Below are 23,748 nucleotides of genomic sequence, written 5' to 3' on the forward strand. Positions count from 1 at the left end.
CCAGAGCGGTCACCCACAGTACTTCTTTTCCACCTCTAGATGTCCTCAGTCTGACATCCAGCATCATTCAACCCACTTCCTTTGAGCCTAGGTTGTCCTGGACCCCTCCCTGACTGTGACTGGACAGTGAAAGGAGAAGCTCCACAATGATGAGATCATCTCTTTCTGCTTTCTCCTCCTATCAACATGCTCCTTGTGAGCACACTACTTAATTGGCTCCTTTTACTGCTTTTTCCTTTAACAGCCCTGTTGTACAGGGACTGCAAGTGTCTGGGCACATTAAAAAAAACTATTTTAGTTACATGTATTTTAACATACAGCTAGCATAAGTAGCTGAATTTGTCCTGATATCATCCTCCCATCATCCCTTGCATAGTAGCACTCAGACTTTGGAGGGGTCAGCATTAAAAACAAATTAGGCTGCATGTACATGTGCTAATATGGAACACCTGAATGGTGGAGAGAACAGAGTGACCATAGGTTTATGCAGGGCCAGATTTACTCTCTCTGCTGCCCCAAGGCCAGGTTCCTCAATGCGTCCCCCTGTATGCAGGCTGCATACAAATTGCCCAAAGCAGGGCTAAAGGTAGAAAACAACTACCCGTCCGGGTATCGGGAGACAGGAATTCCACACCCCTGCTGCCCCGAGGCCGTGCCTTGGTTGGCCTTGTGGGAAATCCAGCCCTGGGTGTATGAATCAAGAAAATATCCTAAAATACATTTATCTTTTTTATTAGGACACACCCATGAAGGTATCAACCTATTAGCTATCACAACACTGCTCACTACTACCATTGCTCTCTTTATTGCTATAATACTTGCTTGAACAGGATCTAAACCAAGCTGAGGTCGAATGGGATTGGATCCTTGTCACATTCTCTTTTTCTCTCCTACCTTCCATCACTTCGCCTTCCCTGCACCACCATAGAGAGGTATATATGTTTAGGAACTACTTGTGGAAAACAGGCCAACATTATTGACTGTACTCTTGTGAATGTTGATTGTGAAAATCCAATTTTTTCCTAACAACCTTAAAACTAACACGCATAAAACTTTACCCAAATATTGTAGAACTGCTAGCACTTTCATAATACCAGGTACTGCATGGCTTGTGTGCAGGAAACTCTACAAGCTCCTTCTTTTCATATTTTATAACATAGAGTATATCTACAGCCCAAATTGTCCATTTTGTTTATGATAGAGTTGGAAATGGTTAGAACCTCTGGTAGGTATTTGTTTGCTGTCTGAGTCCTGTGGGGGAGATTTAAATTTACTTCCTATCTTGTAGACACAACAGGAAGTAGGAGAAATCTCTTAAAGGTAAGTGGAACTGTTCTCTTAGTCACCAGAATAGTTGTCCCAATTCTAAGGCTCACCATACATGCTACAATCTGATTGTACACTCACCTTTAGATCTACCAACAAGCCTGACAGATTAGATACAAATGGAATGGATAGATTAGGTAGGTCCCCATATTACATGGTTTTGGTAAATCTAAAGTTGTACAGGAATTGTACGGTCAGACTGTAACATGTATAATAAGCCTAAGACGTAACATCAATGAGCTGCACAAATACATTTATCCTAGACTTCACCATCTGTAAAACTGTCTAAAATTGTTCTGCTTCTATGTAAGCAAGATGATCTGATTACTATGCATTTCCCTCAGTTACATCTTAATGGAAATGCTCTGAACTCTAACTCGCAAGCTTGAATTGTTTCACAGCTTCCAGGTAACAATCCTCAGTCAGAGTAGCATTGCTGCTTACCACAAGGAGGCAATATGGGATCTAAATATTACTAAAAGTAAATGGTATACAAAAACAAAATGCATACATTTGAAAATGATTTTATATGTATTTTTGTACTGTTTGTATAAAATCGTTATCTTACAAATAAACATTTAGAATAAGATGCACCCATAAGACTGGATTCACAGAGCATTATAAGTTAATCGGGGGTGGTTCATCGGGGGTGCTCCCACACCTCACAGAAGAGTAATTTCACTCAACGTAGGTTAACTTTGAAAAAAAATAGAAAATTGTATACTCTTCTTTCAGTCATTTTCCTTTCCAGATGCATCTTCATGGCAGCAGGGTTGCGGCTCTGCCCTCTCAACCCCATAAGCCCGGCTATTTATAAGTTTGAGACGGTCAGGTTCAATCACAGTTCTCAACAAGTATGACCACAATGGTAGGCATCTGTAGGCTGCCATCAGGATGCACCAAGAAAAGAAAATTACAAAAAGGTAAGTATACCATTTTTTTTTCCTGGGTCATCATGGCAACATGCAATGGGAATTAACTTGTACAACAAAGGAGGGTGAACCCAAACAAAATCATTTATTACAACACAACAGAAGTAGTAAACTGCTCCAGTGAAGTCTTTCCAAACTCAACCATCATCAAACAAGCTGGATTAATCCTGTAGTAAAAAATGGGGGTATTCCATGATTACCATGTTGCTGCTTTGCTGATAGTTTCTGCTGACATACTGCAATATACTGCCCAAAATGTGGCTACAGTCCTGGTAGAATTAACTCTCAATTTTCTAGAAACTGGCAGAAATTGTAAGCTTTCTGAATACTTTAACTAGCTACTATTCTAGTGTGAGTGTTGACGCTGGATGCCCTCTTCTCACTCTGTGAGGGACTATGAATAGCCTTTCAGAATTCTTGAAGCTGTGACCATCAGATATGTTCTGATTATATGGCCCACATACTGCGGGTGAGGATAATCTTCGGTGTCTGGAAAGGAGAGCAGCACGAGATCCTGGTTCCAATAAAGACTTGGCTACTTTCAGGATGATTGGCTAATATTATGGCCACAAACAAGACAATCTTTAGGGTAAAATGCGTATCTGGTGGATGAAATGGAGGTCATGTCAGAGCCTCTAACATAAATGAAAGGCCCCTCTTCAGGAAAGAAGGCTTTTTTGGTGGCTTAATTCTGATGCAGGCTTTAAATCAAAGACTATAGGAATGCATGGACAGTACATGCTGTACGTGGGTATACATGTGTGTAAACGCAAGTACCAGCGTTTACATGCACATGGGTATAGGTTGAAAATGTGAAAGTTCCATGTTCGGGAACATATGCCCATGCACATGTTAATGCCGATATTCGTGTTCACGTTTACAATATGTTCTGTCTATTTCTATGGAGAAAAACGCAGCAGCTGGGGCTCCCAGACACCACAAATGCAGGCGTATTTCACAGTGTATGCCCATACTGTTGTATTTGCGTCTGTATGAATGAGATCCAAGTAACATTGATTACAAAAGTCCACAATCACTTCATACAATTAGAAATAACTTTTTAACTTCTTATTCTTCTTTCAGGGTGCCACCTGGACGTGAAATCCCCCACCATCCCTGTACATCTACCAAAGCCATACAGAGTCATATTTAATTCTTATTATAAAGAGACTTCGCACTGAAAGAACTGAAGCCACACTCGCCCTTAACAAACATGGCCGCTACGGGGTCAGGGGAAACTGGAGAAGGGCTGCAACAGGATGTGACGTCAGCCGGCACAGGACGCGAGGGTGACACTGGAAAGCATCTTTCCCAGCAAGAGTTGTCCCTGCCTTCTAAAGACATGGGCTCCAACAGAGGACTGACAATCACCCTGACACATGGTAACATGTTTATTAAGAGCTGGGAGTTCTCTGACAGCTGTCACACCTCATTTCATTTTATCGCTTGCCTGAGGCTGGAACGATAGGAAACGTGTACCCTGTAATGATCAGTATAGGGTGTTAAATGTCCACAAAGACTGATGTGTGTTGGATTGTGTATTTTGTACTTAGTATTTATTAAAAGGGTTTTATTTTATCTTTGTCAGATGTTGTATTAAAGCTAAAACGTAGTGTATGCATATAATGCCCTTCCTTGTTCTCCCCCCCTCCTCCCAATCAACATTCAATTAAAAATGTTCAATCGGATCATTTTGTTTTTAAAGAAATACTGGTTCTGAGACCCCGTGATGTCATCATTGAGTGTGTCGGCTGCTTTTGTTTTCAGATTGGAGGGAGGGGTCAGCAGGTTCCTGTAAACCCTGGATGACATATGAGCATTTTGAAGCGCTATTCTAAAAGCTCTCCTATGCTCAACATGAGAATTCCCACCATAGCCTATGGTGGCAGGCGCTCTTAAAAATGCACATTTCATTGTGGGTTTTTTTGTGCATTATGTAAACTTACAACCAGTCTCCTTCTCTTAGTAATCCTAGAGCCTGTAAAATAGGGAACGCAAGACCTTTCTTCCTGGATGTTAAACAGTTTATAAGACTTTATATGACATCAAAGGTTGTATTAGACATGAGCCCGAACTTGCCCAGTTTGCCTAAGCTGTTGCAAAACTGTGACTGACACCCCCCACTTGGCGCAAATCAGTGGCAGCGGTTGTAGTGAGGGCATTTCCCACTCCTGTGTGACATATAGCTGTGAGGTCAGCCGGCAGGGAATCCTCCTTTACGCAACTGATTGGGCCAATGGGGGGTGTGTGTGTGTGTCACAGTTTTTAGCTGGTTTGGGCGAACTCAGGTGAACTGGGTTTGCACCAAGCCCAGGCTCATCCCTAATCTGTATTACAAAGAGGCAAAGGGCATGGGTGGAGATTGGGCATGAATTGATCCCAGATTTGGAGGGATACTCAGCCTCAATGAAAGACAACAAAGGTAACCACTCATTTTTTTTAGTATGTTTCTTCCCTGAAGTTTTGTTTTTAAAATTACACTTAAGGTGCCCATACACCTTGCGATCATCGGACAAAACTTTTAATCCGATGATCGAACCGTCGCGCGATTTTCGTACGGTGGCCCCATCCTGCCCCGATATTCGCAAGGTTGGATCAGCGGTAATTAGAAGAAAGCACCTGGACGAATTGCGGTGATCGACCGCACATATTTTCGTCTGCGCATGTCCAGTGTAGATCGTGGGGGCAGTTGCAGCGGGGGATTTCCCGCTTCTTTGTGACAGGGCAAAGAATGTACCTCTTCACAACTGATTGGGCCAGGAGGGGGGGTGTGGTGGTCACAGTTTAAATTGGGCTTGGGTGAACTCAAACCAGAGCTCATCACTAATGCAGACCAACATTTCTAGCCAGGATCACAGAATTTGTTAAGGTGCCCATACTGCTTACGAATATCGGCTGTTTTTAGTATGCAATTTTGCGTTTTCGTCCGATATTCGTACGGTTGATGGGCAGTGTACAACCAATCGACTTTTGACTAACCAGCAGGTTAGTAAACTTCGGTCAATTGTACGATTTTCGAAAGGTTGGTGGCGTTTCCGTACGTCAAAATTCGTACGATCTACACTGCACATGTGCAAACGAAAATTTGTGCGGTCAATTAACGAAATCCGTCCAGGTGATTTCTGCTAAAGACTGCTAATTGAACTGTGCGATGGTCGGGGGAGGATAGGGCCAACGTACGAAAATTGTACGACGGTTCGATCATCGGACGGAAATTTTCGTCCAATCATTACAAGGTGTATAGGCACCTTTACAGTACTTTTCTTAAAAATGCAGCCATGGCCTGAGTAGTAAAGCCTGCCCTGTGGCAACATGCTGCAGGGATTAACTCTTGCTCTCTGTGACAAATAAGTGGTTTCTCTGCAGAGGTCTGACACAAAGTCAGAGCTAAAGCTCTCCAATGAGCTTGGAGAATGAGTTTTGCTGATTGCAACAGGTGTGCTGATTAACTATTAATACAATGTTCATCTCGGATGCAATTGAATCTGCATCTGAAAGTAATAATGTAATGGTGATATCAAATGTCTGTTACAGGAAGTGAGAAGCACAAACTGCAGGTGGTGACCCAAGAAGAAAATGATGACCCGACTCTTCAAGATTTGGCTACGATAGTGGAGAAAGTCACTGGTGTACCACTTGCCTCACAGAGACTCATTTACAAAGGTGACAGTGAGATTTTGGTTTTCAGGTGCTAATGTGGAGTTCAGTACATAATAAATAATGGCAGACTATTAGGGGTTTCTTGAGCTATAACCACATTTAGACCTGATGCTGGATGCAATCTGAATGCAGACCCAGGTGTTTGCTAGTCGGGGGGTTTGGAGTCTCTAAAGCTGGCCATACACCTTACAATTATCTGCAGATTTTCTATGGTCAGATGTTAATTTAAAAGTTCTCAATAGTGTTGGAACAAGCTTCTATGGCACCCAAGGCAAGTATGCCAAAGTGCACTCACTGCCCTCCCCCCAGAGCTTTTTTATTTGGTGCTACAAATAGAGGCAGTCACCTCTTGTGAAGCACCCTGACATGAATGTGCTGCTAGTGAGATGACTACATCTACATTTCTCAGTAGCAAATTGATTTAATTTCCGGTGTAGCCCTGGCCTTAGTATATGTGTATTTGTTTTAATTTATTTTCATTGATGATCTATACATGTCATCCAGCAAGATGAGATGATATTGCCATCATTTAGTACTGTTGGTACACTGCACTGACAGATAAAACACACCATTATGGGTATGTGCAAATTCAAGCTTCTGTTTTTTTTTTATCTAGGAAAATCCCTTAAGGAAATGGAACAGACTTTATTAGCCCTTGGTGTACAAAATGGTTGTAAAATAATGCTGATTGGGAAGAAGGTAATATCTGAACTGATTCTTTTTATATGGGGTAATAACATACATCATTTTTCAGATTTTAAAAACTAGATCACTATACACATAATTGTGATATTAAAATGAACAGAAATCCTAAAGTTAGCATGCTATTGTGTATATACTAGTTCAGGCCTCAAAAGTTCCACTCGCCCCCTCGCAATTGGCGACACCGGCGGGACCAGGGATGGGACACTACCGCCGCAGCGATCGCTCGCTCGCTTCCGTTCTCTTTTCTCTTTCTCGGCTGCTGCAGCTTTAGAGCGGCCGAGAAGGAGAAGAGAGAACAGAAGCGAACGCTTGCCGTGGCGGTAGTGTTCCATCCAGGGCCGTATCTAGCTCTCTGCGCTCCCTCTCTCTTCTCCTGGCCGATGCAGCTTCAGCTCCACTAAGAGAGGCGGCTCTGATCACACCCATTATAGCTCCCTCTTCTCTCCACCAGGCCGCTCTGAAGCTGCAGCGGCCAGGAGAGAGAGGGAACGCTGTTATGTGTGATCGCCGCCGCCTCTCTGAGTGCTCACCTCATGGAGCTGAAGCTGCAGCGGCCGGGAGAAGAGAGGGATCGCTCAGCGCTGTGATCAGAGCATTCTTAAAGAGGCCCCCCTCCCAGTCTACATCTTTGGATGTTATTAATCTGAGTTGCCCCACTCAGTATGCCCCTCGCTTGCGGCCATATTGAGTGGGGCACTCATATAAATAACGTGCTGTATTAGTCTGACCCAGGGTTGGGCTAGGCCCTGGGGCAGGGTGGCAATTGCCCCCCAGGCCTTTCTGATATCTTTGCAAACGCCCCCCGCCGCCGCAAGTACTTAATCTCTCCCCTCTTGGCCGCTGCAGGAGCAGAGCGGCCGAGAGGGGAGAGATTAAATGCTTACGGCGGCAGTGGGGGGCGTTTGCAAAGGTATCAGAGAGACTTGGGGGGCAATTGCCACCCCGCCCCTGGGACCAGTCTGCCTCTGGGTCAGACTAATCCAGCACGTTATTAATTTTAGTGCCCCACTCAATATGACCGCAAGCAACGGGTATACTGAGTGGGGCAACTCCGATTAATAACGTCCGAAAGATGTTGACTGGGAGGGGGGCCTTTTTAAGACTGCTCTGACTTTAAGACTGCGGCGGCGGGGAGAAGCGAACAAGAAGCTCCACTGCCATTGTCTGTGCCCTCTTCGATTTGGGCTCCTCGGCGGCCACAGCAGTTTCCTCCGCCCACCTCAGCTGCTATTGGTGGGAGAGAAAGACTGCCGAACCGCAGTTGGCCGGCTTCTGCTGCGCGGGAGAGAGAGCAACTGGAGCCGGCTGGACGTGCAGGAAACCTCGCTGCTCCAGCACCATCACCAGGAGAAGAAGGGTGGCGAGTAACGTTTAAGGCCTGGCTAGTAGCTTAGGACTTGAAATTTTGAGCCCTGTACTAGTTAATCCCAGATCACATATTTACATCAGAATTACATAGTGTACATTCACCTCAGTCCCTGCCCTTGAGGAGCTTACAATCTAAAGCTGGCTATATACTAATATATTCCCATTTTCAGAATACCTGAACAGAGACTACAGCTGATTTGCTGCAGTCACTACTTAGCCGCCAATTCTTGGCCTGGCTCCTTTGATAAGAGGAGATTAAGTTTGAGCCGATCTGCCAGCGCTGACTGGCGGAACGGACGGGGGAGGGGGCGGGTACAGCTGGCTCTGCCTCTAGATAGGCAGAGCCAGCTGTCACTCACGCAGCTGGGCGGATCTCGACGTCCATGTCGGGATCCGCTCCGGCGTCTCAGTATACCGCGAGCTGTATCTCGCGGTATACTGAGCTTAGGGTAATGGGAGGACGCTAGTTTGTGTCCTCCCGTTACCCTAAGGAGAACTATGGGGAAAAACACTGACCTCATAGTTCTCCTTTTAAGATTCCTATCGCACATGCCTACATACACATACTAGGGCCAATTTACACATGAGCCAATTAACCTACTAGTATGTCTTTGGAGAGTGGGAAGAAACCCATGCAAGTACAGAGTGAATATACACAGCCATACAGATAGTTTCATGGTTGGAATCCTACTGATTTTTTTTTGGTCTTGCTTATTTCCCATTTGCAGAAAATTTATTTTTTCCACTGTGTAAAACATTTGTCATGTTACATGCTGTTACATTATGCTTTTTCAATTTAACAGAACTGCCCAGAAGAGGAGTCGGAGTTAAAGAAACTAAAAGATTTGGAAAAATCAGTGGAACAATTGGCTGGTAAACTGGAAGATGTGAACAAAGAGTTTTCAGGAATTCAGAAGGTACAGTCTGTGCACTTAAAGTGACTTTAAACCCTCAGATTGTTTAACATAAACCAATACGGTAATGTGCGCCTTACTGTAATCCATGGTAGTTTCCCATTCTCTTTGCTGCTCTTCCTTTTAAATCCGTATCTTTTCTCATGCTGGGCAGAACTTCTGTTTTGCAGCAGACTGCCTTGTCTCTGGAATGGATACATGGTGTCTGTGTGAAGGTTCACAACCTGAGCCAGCACTACAGGAAGAGGCACTCAGCTGCAAAGGGAAGTTCTCCCCCAGCATGAGAAGAGATAAGGATTTAAAAGGAAGAGCAGCAAAAGATAAGGGAAACTACCATGGATTACAGTAAGGCACACATTACAGTATTGGTTTATGTTAAGAAATCTGAGCGTTTAATGTCACTTTAAATTAATTTAGTTTTGTAGTCCTATGAGGCTCATATTTTGCTGCATGTTTCATGCTCTGCCCTGTGTAAAGTTAAAGTGTACCCAAAGATACCCAAATGGAAGCAGTTTTGTTTTTGAGTTTGTAGTTCAGGTAATGGACTTGGAGTCATAGTGGTATAAGGAATGCCCTGCACCATTGTATTGGTATCCAATAAGATGAAAAACATTAATTCTTTCAAAAAGTAAAACATTTGGAAACAAGTAATGGGCATGGGTATACATACACAAACACATTGGGCCACATATATAATATTTTTTTTTACACTTTTTGTGTGGTGCATGTAATGCACACTCGACATGCGCCATATCATCTGCATATTTGAAGATGATTTGTGAAATGTGAGCTAAAACCGGTAAAATCGCAAATTGTGATTTGACGCCGGAATATAACAGTTTGTGCATTTTTTAACGTCCCTGGCGGTCTGATTATGCAGGATTTTAGCATGCCAACGCGGTACATTGTTTTTCATGGCAATTTGTTGTTTTATATTGTAGGCCCATAATTCTTAGTAAATCTTAGGAATAACTCCCCTATATCTGTTCAAACAAGAGTCCAGTAGACATCCCGGGTATGATAAAGTTTGAAACACGATAAATAAATAATTATAAGAAATGATAACATAATAAATAATTATACAACATTATAATATAATAAGAAAAAAAATGGTCCAGTAAATGGGAATTCTGGGGGCGCTGCCTGATCCAACCCACAGTCAATAGAGTACCAAGTTCGCACATCACTGAGCTCGGTCGCAGAATCGTCGCAAATTTCCCAACGAATCGCTATCGCTCAATTCTGCAAGTGATTCTAATTCACTATCGCTGTTTTCTTCCTGGTCTAAAACCGCTTTTGACCTAAAGGGACACTTTTTGGATGCCATGGACGTTTTCAAGTTTCCATGCAGAAAGTACAGGAAAAGTGCAGGCAGGGCACTGGACAAAGCTCTAGGGACAAAATTGAAGTGAAATAGTTTGATACATAAATGTAATTATATCAGATTACATTGTATTGTGTGTACTCTGTGTATATTGCATGTTTTCACTTTTGAATTTACCACCGGCTCCGCCACCCGCTGTGACGGCGAAAACGAAACAAAAAGTCAGATGCCGGCATCGGACACCGCGGGCTCGTAGGGACAAGGTAAGTGACACTTTTGTGCAATCCCGAGTGTGGCTTGGGGTTATTGGTACTGAAAATTAACCCCGAGTCAGAGTCGGGAATACCGCCATGGAGGTTACCGTATATACTCGAGTATAAGCCGTCCCGAATATAAGCCGAGGTACCTAATTTTACCACAAAAAAACTGGGAAAAAGTATTGACTCGAATATAAGCCGAGGGTGGGAAATGAGGCAGCTACTGGTAGATAGATACCAATAAAATTACATGAATATTTATTTAAACTGTTGCCGATGTATATACGGTAAATTAATATCTGCGCTACAGTATTGGGCTGACTGACTCCCTTTTGTTAAGCGTCTGTATAGATTGATTTAGCTGAGCAGAGGGAAGCCAACTGGCAGGTTTCCTGCGATGAGTGTCTGCACAAACACTCCACAGAGGCAGCCGGCATCTGCTCTACTGCTTGCACTTCTCTCTCCCCCTGGTAAGGAGGAGAAGAAGCTATACAGTGAGGTAGTATAGCTTGCTGTATTACATCCTGCACACTGACAGCTCCACCAGGTGTACATTTTCACTGAGCAATATGCTCCTTATAAACAGGGGTCCCCAAGTGCACACAAATACACATGGCATAGTGCAGGGTACGGAGCCATGTGTAGTTTACCTGGCCCATTGTCTTGTGAAAGAACACTTTGGCTCCCGTAAATGTGAAATTAACATACCTTCCAAAGAACAGGGATCCTGAACATAACTTTAGTTGTTCACAAAGGTTACATTTTTTTTACAGCCTACTGAATGTAGACACTTTTTCTACAGAGCTGGAGCTGGCTATATCTGTCTAGACTGTGTAGATATTTCTAAACAGTAAATCAGTCTTGGGACAACGATCCACAATTTATTAGCTATATCACCCTATACACATACAGTAAATCTGCTATATTCTTTAAAGTATATTCTTAAAAGTTTACCCACTAGACTCAATACTTTCTCTTTGACCTACAGTATTACCAGTTTGTAGATCAAGAATGTCAGAATTAGGTCAAACGTCTTTTTCTAAATGCTTCTTCTGGGTTTGTGACTCATAAAGCTGAAGTTAAAGGCTCAGCAGGCTGCAAGCATTTTCAGGAGAGGTCAGCAGTTGCAGCCTCTATATTTCCCTTATTACAAAGTTACTTTAAACAAAGAAACATTTTTTCTTCCACATTAGGCAACTTTTTTTTTTGAGGTTTTACACACATTACATTTTTATACATTTTGTTATACAGGGTTTTCTTAGTAAGAATCTTCAAGCAGAAGCACTTGGTAAACTTGAAAAACGATTAAAGACAACAGTCGAACAATTTATGAAGGTACTGGAACAGATTGATTCTATGGTGAGTAAATACCTCACTGATATGTATGGTGAGTAAAGACATCACTGATATACATGGTGAGTAAAGACATCACTGATATGTATGGTGAGTAAAGACATCACTGATATACATGGTGAGTAAAGACATCACTAATATAAACGGTGATCACTGATCCGTAGTGTAGTGTGTAAACTAAACCAATACAACTCCACATCTGTGTTGCAGCACATTACAACACATGGTAACGCGCTACTATGCATTGTGGGGGGATTTTAGGCACGGTAGCAGCCAATGAGCCCCTAATGTTTGCTTACCACTGCTATAGGTGTTAATACTGTGCTATTATACTAGGAGTGCGACACAAAGTGGACATGGGAAGAACCTTTAGGTGTTCCATGTAATATAAAAAAAGCAACTTACTAATGGGTATTCACGATCATTATTTTTGGATTTATGTTATGTTACATTACATGTTGTCACTACAACATTATTTCTGGTAAAAGAAACCAGACATGGGAGAAATACTTAGGCTTTTTGAAAATAGAGTTGCATGGCTGTTGTGCAGATCTTCTGCCTTCATTACATTTTGAGTCTGTGACATGGAAAAAGGAGTGTTTTGTCATCTTTGGCTGCATACTTGTTGTAAGGAATTGATTTATATAGTATTGAAATCATAACTAGCAGTATTTTTGGGGAAACAATAACACACCATGTAACTTTATCATGACAGAATTTCTTTAATGATGTTATATACTGATCTGAATAAAGAGGCATAAAAACTACAATACCGGTCACTGAATCTGCCTTTTTGGAGTCCCCAATACCTATTTTCTCAGGGGTCTCTGTCATAAACAGTGATCACCATCGTTATTTACACTGTCAAATTGGATTTCAATAAAGCTTGAAGTATTAGAATTCTCTGGAACTGCGGTCTGTCCGTATACTACCAGAGTGACCTTTTTGGATATTATTAGATAGTTGTGCTGTATTTCATAATAACAAATGGTAATCCTCTAGTCATTACTAATATGTTTTTCCTGTTATTCTTTAGACAATCTGCATTCATTAGGCATACAAGTACAGTATTACTGGTAAAAAACGATTACTAACCAGTATTTTCTGATACCAGGTAATGCCAGATAATTTTAATGACTGTAGAATGAAGAGGAAGACATTAGTGAAAAAAGTGCAGGTAAGAAACAGCAGTACAATGGCAAATTTACTGTTTTACATCTGTATCTCATTGATAGACAAGCAGATTTGCTTCATGTTTTCCGTATATAGGTTGTAAATGATTTACTGATATCAAAAGCAAACAATATACCCATACCACAGCTAGTTTACATAATAAGCTAAGAGTGTGGAATCATTCAAGAAACTCCTGGACGGGTTCCTTGGAGACCATAACATAAAGGGGTACAAGTGCTCTTAAGAGCAAAATCACACATGGACTCATACACACACCTGCTCAAACATAAATGCATACACGCAATAGGATGGACTTATGTCTTTATTCAACCTCAAATACTGTGTAACTATGTAACTTAGTAAAATATACTAAGAAATATATTTGTATATCTGCTTATAAGTGCTTTACAGGATGACTCCTTATGGAGACATCTGAACTGTGGCAAGGTCTTCTGACCTCTTCTTTTTTTTTGTCACATGAACCATGACCTGTCCCACAGGGCACTACTTTTACTTATGCTTTGCATGTGTTGTTGCACTATCTAAAGTGTTTAAAGCAGAAGGACACTATTCCATTCAAAAAATTAATAAAATCCGATTAAAAACATTAAAGAAGTACTATAGTCAAAAATATTATATGCTGAAAACAGTATGCAGTTCATACTTATAATAATACATTGCTTATGTCATGTTCTTTTATTTAGGTTTTTCTTCATATTTATGTGCAGACTATGCAGTCTAGAAAAAAATGACAGTAATGGGGTTGGGACGAACTCTAAGCATCAGTGGTTACAGTACTTTTGATGAACAATGTGGCCAAATGTAAACTTGTTGGAAAAAAAAAGGTCTTTTAAATAAAAAAAGTGTATTTAAACCCTAAGTCTATTTTTCAGTATGTTTGGTATTGTGCTTCGCTGTATACATATTTCTTAATGCCTATCACCAGGGGGAAAAAAACCTACTATTGCAGTGGGGCTACCCTCGCATTCCAAGGGTTAACTGCTCGTTTTTGTCTAGGGATATTTGTGTAAAGGACTTTACTTACCTGATCCATGATAGCACTACATTGTACAGGGGGATGCCGTGGGACAGTCCACAAGCTGGAGCGTAGGGGAGATGAGGAACGCTGGAGGGGCAGGGATTGGGTTAATAAAAGCCCTTTACACCGCTTCCCTAGACATAAACGAGCAGTTAACCCTTGCTGTGCGGTGGTAGACCCATTGCATGGGTTTTTTTTTTTTTCTTGGAAATTGTCTTTAAGCAAATTATCTACAAGACCTGATGAGCAACCCGATAGACAACTATCAGGAGATGACCATGCTGCTGCTAATTGTGAGGCAGTGGCTTGTTACCTGCAGGATCTCCAGGTCAGAAAATTAAGTTGTCCATATGTCACTGTCGACTGAGCTGAGGATAAAATTATCATTCAAACAGGAACTTCATCCTGTAAAATGCATTCACTGTTTAGATATTCAAACAGTGACAGGTTATGCAGCTGTCTGAACACAGTAGTCGGCATCTAGGATTCCTCTATCCACACTGCTTGTTTTTTTTCTTGTTCAGCCCCCTGTATCTCTACCCTTGCAACAGATTGCAAATGATTTGCTTAAGAAAACTGTATACTTTGATTTATGATGACAAATATATTGAAACATAGATTTCATGTTGATATACACTTACATATAATGGATACTATAATTAAATACAGTTATCAGAGTATAATATTTCTCACCATAGTTTCCTTGCATTGCATATATAATATAAAGATAAATGACAAGTATTTATTTTTATATATGAAAGTATTAAATGTGTGTGTTTTAAAAATTGGTTATGTAGAACAATAGTATTTATTTGTATCCCTGTAATTAAATCTAGAATATTTCTTGACATGTTTTTGTACAGGGATTCCTTGCTCAATGTGACACAATGGAAGGAAACATCAGTCAAGAAATTGACAAGCTTCACTCTAAGAATTTGGCTCTGGCAAAGTAAAGGTTCATATACAACATGTTGATGTTGAGTGTTGATGGAGTAAAATGGTTGCTCTATGAGCAAGTGTATATACAAAGGGGATTTTTGCTCTCTGTCTTGGAGGAGTACATATACTGTATATATAGCTATTTTGTTCATATTAATGAATTGCTGTGTTTTGCCTGCATAAGCTCTGCTGCTATATTCGGTGTGTGAAAACACAAGAAAATAGGTAAAACTGTCATGTACTGCATATAAGATCACTGATCAGGCAACATCTCTTTAGTTAATAACATGTTTCTTTTTTTTTTTTTTTTAATAATGTGTATTTTATTTATAATGAAGACCTCTAGGCTTTGTTATAGGTAAGTTATAATTCTGCAGCCTTTCTTATTTAAAGGGACTTTTCTGCTTGGGCCTATTCACGGGTGTCTGTCTCCGCCCCACTTATAACCAACACTAAGTATCTATACCATTTTTTTTTTCCATTTAAGTTTATTTAAGTCATCACTTTAGCATAAACAAACCCCCAAGGGGCACAATTATAAAGCTTTCCACTGCTTTAAAAATGTACATTTATAAAGCATAGTGAGGTGCTTTACAAATGTGTTCAGTGCTTAATTTGTGTCGGCAAAAGTCCTGTTCAAATAAATGAGAAACAAAAAAATTTATGTGAAAAAGCTCTCCACCAATTACAGGAGCGTTCTCTGTAGCTTTATGCCAATAAAACTCTGTGGGACACTGCAGGCTCCACACTGTTGCCTGCATTTCTTTTTATAAGCTATAGTCATTCATAGCAGATTTTTTTATAAATTCTTTATTTCAAGTTTCCATGTTTCCAATACTTAAGGATGTACCCGCATGTACACGCAGGTCCGGCATTCATAGCAGATTTAAAGTGACACTAAACTCAGGAGTTAAATCTTAAAAATGCATTCAATTACCCCAACTATTAACCAAAATGTAGCTTAGATGTGTATAACTCAGCTGTAGATAGGCCAATCATCTCTGAATTCATGCTGACATTGTCCTTCCTTCTGGAGGGTGGCTACTTTTGTTCCCCATCGTCCCTGTGTGTGTTGTAAAGTAGCCATAGCTCCAAGCTCCCTCTCATGATAGACTCTCAATACAAATGAGTAAACTAAATGAGATTGTAGTCCATCACTGGAGTGAGCTTGGAGTGGTGGCTACTTTACAAAGCACACAGGGACCATGGGGAACAAAAGTAGCCACCCTCCAGAAGGAAGGGCAGTGTCAGCATGAATTCAGAGATGAGTTGAGGGTCTACAGCCAAATGATACACAAATAAGATACATTTTTGTTAATAGTTAGGGTACTTTTAAGATTTAACTTCTGAGTTTAGTGTCACTTAAAGCAGAATATGTAAAAAGGCATGAATAGAATTTCACAATGCATGGCTGCCTTAATCTAGGGCTCGAAAAAACCTTGAAGACATTGCCAGGTCACTTAAGAAATCATGACATCTTCACTTTAATATTGCCTCATGCTTATCTATAGTGGACTCTACAACATTTTTGTCCGTTCCTGCCTTAATCTTTTGCTTTGTAAACACATTAGAAGACCATCTTATCCTTTTCTAAAACAAAACACCCTGGACCACACCGCATGTATAAAAACGGAAGGGTCGATATTGGTCATGGAAACCGACTAGCTTTGCGCTCCGCAGATTCAAAAGTGAATGGGAAAATCTGGTTGCTATAGGTAACACAATTATATTCGCTATTGTCTGCAAATAAGAGCCGTTCTACTCTGCACATTTATTGTATATTCTGTGAAATTCACAACCGTTTGTTGATGTTGGTCGTGTGTTTTTTGTTTTGCTCAAACATGTTTATGAAATTTTGAACCTTTTCATAAATCTGTTCAAATAAAATGATGCTGGCAGCTAGTTCTTTTATATGTAATTTATTCATAGAATTGTGTGTATGGTAGCTGCCTGGTAGCCAAGTGGAAAATAAAAATGACTTTTGTCCATCACCTTGAATGTGCTTTATTATTGCATGTGGGCTAAAATCCTTTTTACAAGAACCTGACGGGTAGGAAGCAAGTTAAATTACATGAACAGTGGCAATAATTCCAATAAGTAGGAACCTATGGGAGTAGGTGGGTAAGTGCGGAGCACAGGTTCCCAATCAGCAGTGCAACTACAGATGTGGACAAGTCTGTACCATTCCACGAAAAAAATAACATTCCACAGTTAGCTCTGAAATAACGTGAAACCAACTGGTCATTGGCATCCATCGTTGTTTATTCCATAGTTAAAAAAAAAAAAAAAAACTTTGCTTTTCAACAGATACTTAAAAAAAAAGGGATATTGCATGGACATAAATGATGGGACACTTAACCTTTTGTTTCACTGCACACAACTGATTTCTGAAGCTCTTACTGAGACTTCAGCACCTGCCAACAGGTAGTGTAGCCCACTCTTCTTGAGCAAACATTTCCAGTTGTCTCAGGTTAGAAGGTTGCCTTCTCCAGATTGCATGTTTTCAGCTCCTTCCGTACATGTTCGATAGGATTTAGATCAGGGCTTATAGAAGGCCACTTCAGAACAGTTCAATGTTTATTTATTAGCCATTCTTGGGTGCTTTAGCTGTATGTTTTGGGTCATTAATCTATTATAGGATCCATGACTGAGACAAAGCTTTCTGACACTGGCAGTACATTTCCTGCCAGAATTCCCTGATATCCTTAAGATTTTATTGCGGTTCAAGGCACCCGATTATTTTTTTTTTTACTGGCTAGCTTGAAAGTTTGCTGGGGACCCCTTTTTGTAAATAGTCAAAAAATAAGGAGAAGAGGTGGGGCTTTTTAGGTACCAAGTGACAAAGACCAAAAATGACCACATGATAAAACAAGAGTATTTTATTATACAAAGGTTAAAAGATGTTTAAAAAACATAATTGATATGCGCACATTACAAAACAGAAAAAGAAAAACAGATTGATCTCCAAATAACCATTCCAGAGTTATAATGTGAGGCTAGATGGCCATGACAAACATAATTGATATAACATGTTCTTGTATACAGATAACCTGGTCACGCTTATTTGGCCGAACTTGTTACTGCTGGTAGACACCCTTTTGTAAATAATAATCACACAATAATCACATAATCTTAACACTGTTGTGGAAACTTTTAAGACTATTCTTTTTCCACTATACGTCGGATACACAGAGCTCAACTGGAGAGACCTTCAACAGCTTCATGTAGACCTGAAGATTCACAAACTGCCTGCTGTGCCTGGCCTAATTACCTGAATACCTGTAATGTACATAGCGAAAGGTTAGCAACCTCATGCATGTAAGTTTGCTTCTTGGACTGTCAATATAATGGCCTTATTACAGTTATCGTTGAAAGCCTATCTACAAGAAAATTCCCCTTGAAGTGGGGCTGCCCCCACACTGCAAGGGCTAACTGCCCATTTAGGTCTAGGGTACATGGGTAAAGGACATTTACTTATCTGATCCCCTGGTAGACATGTGCGATTCGTTTCGAATCGAAATTCGTACGAATTTTCCTGAAATTCCGAATTTCGGAGCATCCGAAATCCGAATGGCAGTTTCCGAATTATATCCGAAATACCAAATTCCGTTAACGAATTTCGGATCCGAATTTCTTTGAAACAGGAACTAATATTACCCCTGTAAATGAGGTTGAACAACATGACAAGATGTTTTTTTTAATCCGAAATACAGATCCGCTGCTGCTGAGGGTTGCATTACAATACACAGGCAGGAAATACGAAATTCCGTTGACGTATTTTCGTTCCGTTACGAACATTCGTTATATTGAAGGTAAAAAGCAAAGTACATTTATATTGGAGTTGATGGTAGTTTTTTTTAAAGTCCGAAATACGGAATTCGGATACGGAATCCGTTAACGGAATTCGTATTTCGTTTTGGTTGACCAATCAGAGGTTCTCTTCTGCTGCTGAGAGTTGCATTACAAATACAGGCAGGAAATACGAAATTCCGTTGACGTATTTTCGTTCCATTACGAACATTCGTTATATTGAAGGTAAAAAGCAAAGTACATTTATATTGGAGTTGATGGTAGTTTTTTTTAAAGTCCGAAATACGGAATTCGGATACGGAATCCATTAACGGAATTCGTATTTCGGATAAAAAAACAACTACCACATCGACTCCAATATTAAAAAAGGTATTTTTGCTTTTTAACTTCATCATAACAAATGTTCGTAAAGTTACGAAAATGTGCCGAAACTAACGAAAATACGTATTTCGTACGAATCCGAATTGAGTTTCGGATACGAATTACGAAATAATGGACATTACGAAACGGAACAAATTTTTTGACGGCGCACAAGTCTATCCCCTGGCAGTTGGCACTCATCTCTCTCTCCATTATGCTTTACCTGGTGGAATATCCCTTTGTATAATGCAGGGCTTTGGGCCCTGTATTGTATTTGATTATGTCAGCAGGTCTCCGACTGCCAAAGTCTAGGGGGGAAGAGGCTATAGGTGCTTTTCCCAGGTGCCCTAGACCTAAATGGGCCTTTGACCCTTGTAGTGAGTAGTGAGTGTAGTATTCCCATGGAGATCACTGCATGGCCAAGGCACAAGAGTCACGTGTCTTGGGCACCATGTTGTAACTGTATGTAAGTTAATGTGCGTTTAATACACCACAGTTAATCAAAATGGTATGGACAGGTCCTTACGCAGGTCACAAAGAATAAATGTACAAATAAAGATTGATTTGACCTAAAAGTGCTTATTCACCACAATTTATTTTTCTCTATACTGGGTTTTAAACATAACCAATACAATAATTTAGCGACTGGATCAAAAGTTTAGTGTATTATAACACTTTTGATAGCAGAGTTGCCAAGTGTCCCAGTCTTGAGATTTGGGAGACTATCACGCAGTGTCTACACCCCACAGGCTGTCCCTCAGGACCCAAAATACTCTGCATCAATGCAGAGTAGCAGTGGGGTGCCAGGTCACTCTCTGGGTTCCAGCACCAAAACAACTATGGTTCCATCTGGCAGAATGATCCCCAACTGATAGTACCTATATAGCTTTGTCTCAACATGCTGAGGATAGAGGCAGCAACACGGAAATACGTCTGACCACCAATAAATTGGGAAGGGAGTGTTAATTACTGCCACTAACAACCAATGAAAAGGGGTGGTGGGGGCAGTTATTACTGCCATTGACCACCAATGAAAAGGGGGGTGGTGGATAATGGTTATTGCCACTAATCACCAATGAAAGCAAGGTGAGGGTTAATTATTACTACCACTGATCAGCAATGAAAGAAGGCTGGTGGGGGCTTAATTAAAACTGCCACCGATCATCAATGAAAGGGGGCTGGGGGGATATTACTGTCACTGACCAGCAGTGAAAGGATGGGGGGGGGGGTTGCATCTATTGCATAATGTCCATTATGATTATTTTTTTCTTTTATTAACCACTTCCGGCCTGCAATACGTCTATAGATGACGGCCCGCAGAAGTGGTTAAAACAAGAACACGGCTGCTGCAGTGTCGGTGCGCCTAAGTATAAAAACGACAATTGCACTACACATGTTAACTATCGCCGCGAATGTCGGAGTGAGAGCAATAATTCTAGGGCCATCAATCACTGTTAGCCCTAAAATTATGATCGGTAAAAGCGTTTGAAGTGCTCCCTATGGGAAATTTGGGGTATTAACTTTTTTTGCGGCTTTACGGGCGAACTCAATTTTAAGACTTGACCTGTTTAGTATCTATTTACCCGGCGTGACCCCGTCTGTAACCACTTGCCGTCCGCCCGTTGTAAAAAAACGGACGGACGGCACTGCTGCATTGGCGGGTTGACGGCATTTTTTTCTGCTCGCGTGCGCCCCCTAGCGGGCACGCACGGGCAGAAAAGACCCGACCAATGCAAACACCCGTTACCGGGTGTTTCACATATAGGCGATCAGCGGCTCCATAGCCCGCCGATAGGGTTTAACACTGCGGATGTCAACTGGTTAATATTTTACCGAAAAAATTAGGTTTATGTGCTTTCAGAACATATATCATTGTTTGGGGGTTTGAAGCTGTTTTCTAGCCAAAAAATTATATTTTATCATGTGTGCGCAAATAGTAAGAAAATGCCCCGCACAGCAAGTGGTTAATGCATGTGCATGTTATTGTTTTTGTAAAAGGTGGGCTGTCTTTAAAACTAGACATAGAGCGCCACCTAGTGACTCTTTGAAATATCTCACCTACCACTGTGGATTCCAGCGTTAAACATCAAACATTACAGTTAACGATGTTTTTACTTAAACTCATTTCGTTCTAAACCGTTCAAGAATGTTAAGAAGGAAATTCTGCTTAAAATCTGATTCATCTCCTGACAACCGGGAATGCTCGGTGAATACTGCTATCCAAGATGAATTATCGGTATAACTGATACAAAGCAGATGGGATTAAAGTGTGTCCTGCAGACTATCCGGAACCCTTTATTCAGTCCTAGTAAACTCCGGGCGGCGCATGTGATGGACAGGAAGTGACGCCTTTTACAAGAGACGTTTTCGGGGAAACATGGCGGCGCCCGGAAAGAAGAAATTGGTACAGCAAGACGAGCTACGGCGGCTGATGAAAGCAAAGCAGAGGGAGACAGCGAGCAAGAAGAGGGTCGACTCCCCCCTGGCCAAATATCCTTTGTGTCCTCTGCGTCGGTGCAGGCTGGAGCTTCAGGGTGACATACATGGCAATACGTTATGATTTACTGTTTCCTAAGACTTCCCTGCATTACATGTGTACATTACAGGTGCATTATGGCTGATTTGGAAATGTCAAATGAAAACTAATATCCCCCTGCCCCCAACATGTACGTTTAAAACCTTTCAGGGGGCTACCTCTGCACTGCAAGTGTTAACTGCTTGTGTATGTGTATAGGACTTTTACTTAAAGGAGGACTATGAGGCGAGTGCTTTTCACTCACCTCATAGTTCTAGCCGACCTGTGACAATGAGACTGTCACAGGTCGGCTCAGTAGATCGGGAAGTGAGCGAACGCATACCGGCGTTTGCTCACTTCTCGATCCTTTCACAGCCCTCTGCCGTGACGGGAGTGGCTGGATTCCCCCCCTCCCCGCTCCGATCCTCCAGCGCTGACTGGCCTGACGGGGGAGGGGGCGGGTACAGCTGGCTCTGCCTCTAGATAGGCAGAGCTAGCTGTCACTCACGCAGCTGGGCGGATCAGACATAATTGTCGGGATCAGCTTCAGCTGCGGCGTCTCAGTATACCGCGGTATAGCTCGCGGTATACTGAGCTTAGGGTGACGGGAGGACGCTAGTTTGTGTCCTAACCCCATAGTTCTCCTTTAATCCCAGCTCCCCCAGAAGTCATTGTTCACCTGTCTCCCCCTTCAAAATCCTTGCCCCTATAAAACCACCACCTATACATGGATGTGCATCTCTTGGTTATGACTAGAATTAAAGGAGAACTATGAGGTGAGTGATTTCCACTCATCCTCATAGTTAGAGAGGACCTGTGACAGTGAAGCTGCCGCGCGTCATCTCTAGTGATCGGGAAGTGAGCGAACACATACCGTCGCTCGCTCACTTTCCGATTATCTCCCTGCAGAGAGCGGTGACTATCAGTCACCACTCCCCGCAGGGATTCTCCCCTCTCCGATCCTCCAGAAACAGATTTCACTCATGCAGCTGGGTGGATCTCCACAGTATTGTTGGGATCCGTCTCGGATCCCAACAATGAAACAGATAAATGCATCATGAAAAAAAATATAATAAATCCACTGTGTAGCTGTATGTCAGCTATATATAAAAGAACATAATCAAATCCTGTTCAATAATCAGTGATAATAAATCAAATAAAATTCAATTGTGATAATAGTGCGTGAAGTCGAAAGTAGAAAAAATTAAGTCCAAACAGAAGTATTGCAACACCGCTGTGCAAGTGTTTTATATATAGCTGACATACAGCTACACAGTGGATTTATTATATTTCTTTCATGATGCACTTATCTGTTTCATCTTAACAATTAAGGGTATTGTTACGTGGTGACACTGAGATCACTTTACATTGATTGGAGTTTGCCCACTTATTTGTTTAAAAAACATTTTTTTTTTACACATTTAAATATCCCTGAAAAAGGGATTACACTCAATTTACTGGAGAAACTTAGCACAATTAATATACGTGTTACACATAAAGCACCTATAGCGCTGCACACTCATTATTTTACTGGTGACATCATTGACCTTATATGGCCACATAACTATTAGATTAGTGGCATTGACCAAATATAGGTATGTTGCTATATAAGGTCAATGATGTCACCAGCTTCCCATCCTTTTGTTCACGTGCAATTCCGGATGGGGAATGCCCCAGCCACAGCTGATTGGGTTGGCACGGACAACTTCCTTGTGGGTTCGAATAAACTCTGGTTCAGTCCGCACCCAAGCTTATCACTAGTTATGATGTGACCAGGTCCACTTGTATTATTATGCCTTGCGTTCTTCTGTGTGATTCATCTTGTGATTATATATGCTGGTCCTTCCTTTGTTCCCTTCTCTATGTGAGCTGATGCTGGACAAGTCGGCACATCCGCTTGTAGCTCTCTGTGTGGTTTATATAGAAGGGGACAACGTTGTCACTTCATTCTGTACATGCAAGGGCAGTGTTTCATTCTTTTAGCGCGGGGGTGGGAGGATTTTGATTAAAGCTGATTTCTGGTATAATGTTAACCCCCCCCCCCCCGATGTCCCTTCCTCTCTGCAGCAGACT

General features: G+C 41.4%; 2 protein-coding genes across 2 annotated transcripts in view; both read left to right on the forward strand.

Moving 5' to 3' along the window:
• Positions 1-3,534: 3,534 nt before the first annotated feature.
• Positions 3,535-15,289, forward strand: BAG1 (BCL2 associated athanogene 1). The gene is made up of 7 exons (XM_018558797.1): positions 3,535-3,640; positions 5,793-5,921; positions 6,535-6,617; positions 8,795-8,908; positions 11,738-11,845; positions 12,954-13,016; positions 14,915-15,289. Exons 1-7 carry the CDS (start codon positions 3,601-3,603, stop codon positions 15,002-15,004), a joined length of 627 nt encoding a protein of 208 aa, XP_018414299.1. The 5' UTR covers positions 3,535-3,600; the 3' UTR covers positions 15,005-15,289.
• A 6,227-nt stretch (positions 15,290-21,516) lies between these two features.
• The window catches only part of ZNF830 (zinc finger protein 830), a 32,303-nt gene continuing 30,071 nt past the window's right edge, over positions 21,517-23,748 (forward strand). The window contains exon 1 of the mRNA XM_018558800.1: positions 21,517-21,650. Within this exon, the coding sequence (XP_018414302.1) occupies positions 21,538-21,650 (113 nt within the window). The 5' untranslated portion in view covers positions 21,517-21,537. The remainder of the gene's footprint in view (positions 21,651-23,748) is intronic.

Source organism: Nanorana parkeri, unplaced genomic scaffold, assembly GCF_000935625.1.
Source record: "Nanorana parkeri isolate BGI_ZX_2015 unplaced genomic scaffold, ASM93562v1 scaffold359, whole genome shotgun sequence".
Taxonomy (NCBI): domain Eukaryota; kingdom Metazoa; phylum Chordata; class Amphibia; order Anura; family Dicroglossidae; genus Nanorana; species Nanorana parkeri.

Bases quoted from the DNA above. Each gene is read 5' to 3' on its own strand.
- BAG1 (XM_018558797.1), top strand. From the start codon at position 3,601: ATGGGCTCCAACAGAGGACTGACAATCACCCTGACACATG. The intron at 5,922-6,534 runs GTGACAGTGAGA...TTTTTTATCTAG, and splicing joins ACAGAGACTCATTTACAAAG to GAAAATCCCTTAAGGAAATG. The intron at 8,909-11,737 runs GTACAGTCTGTG...TTTGTTATACAG, and splicing joins AGTTTTCAGGAATTCAGAAG to GGTTTTCTTAGTAAGAATCT.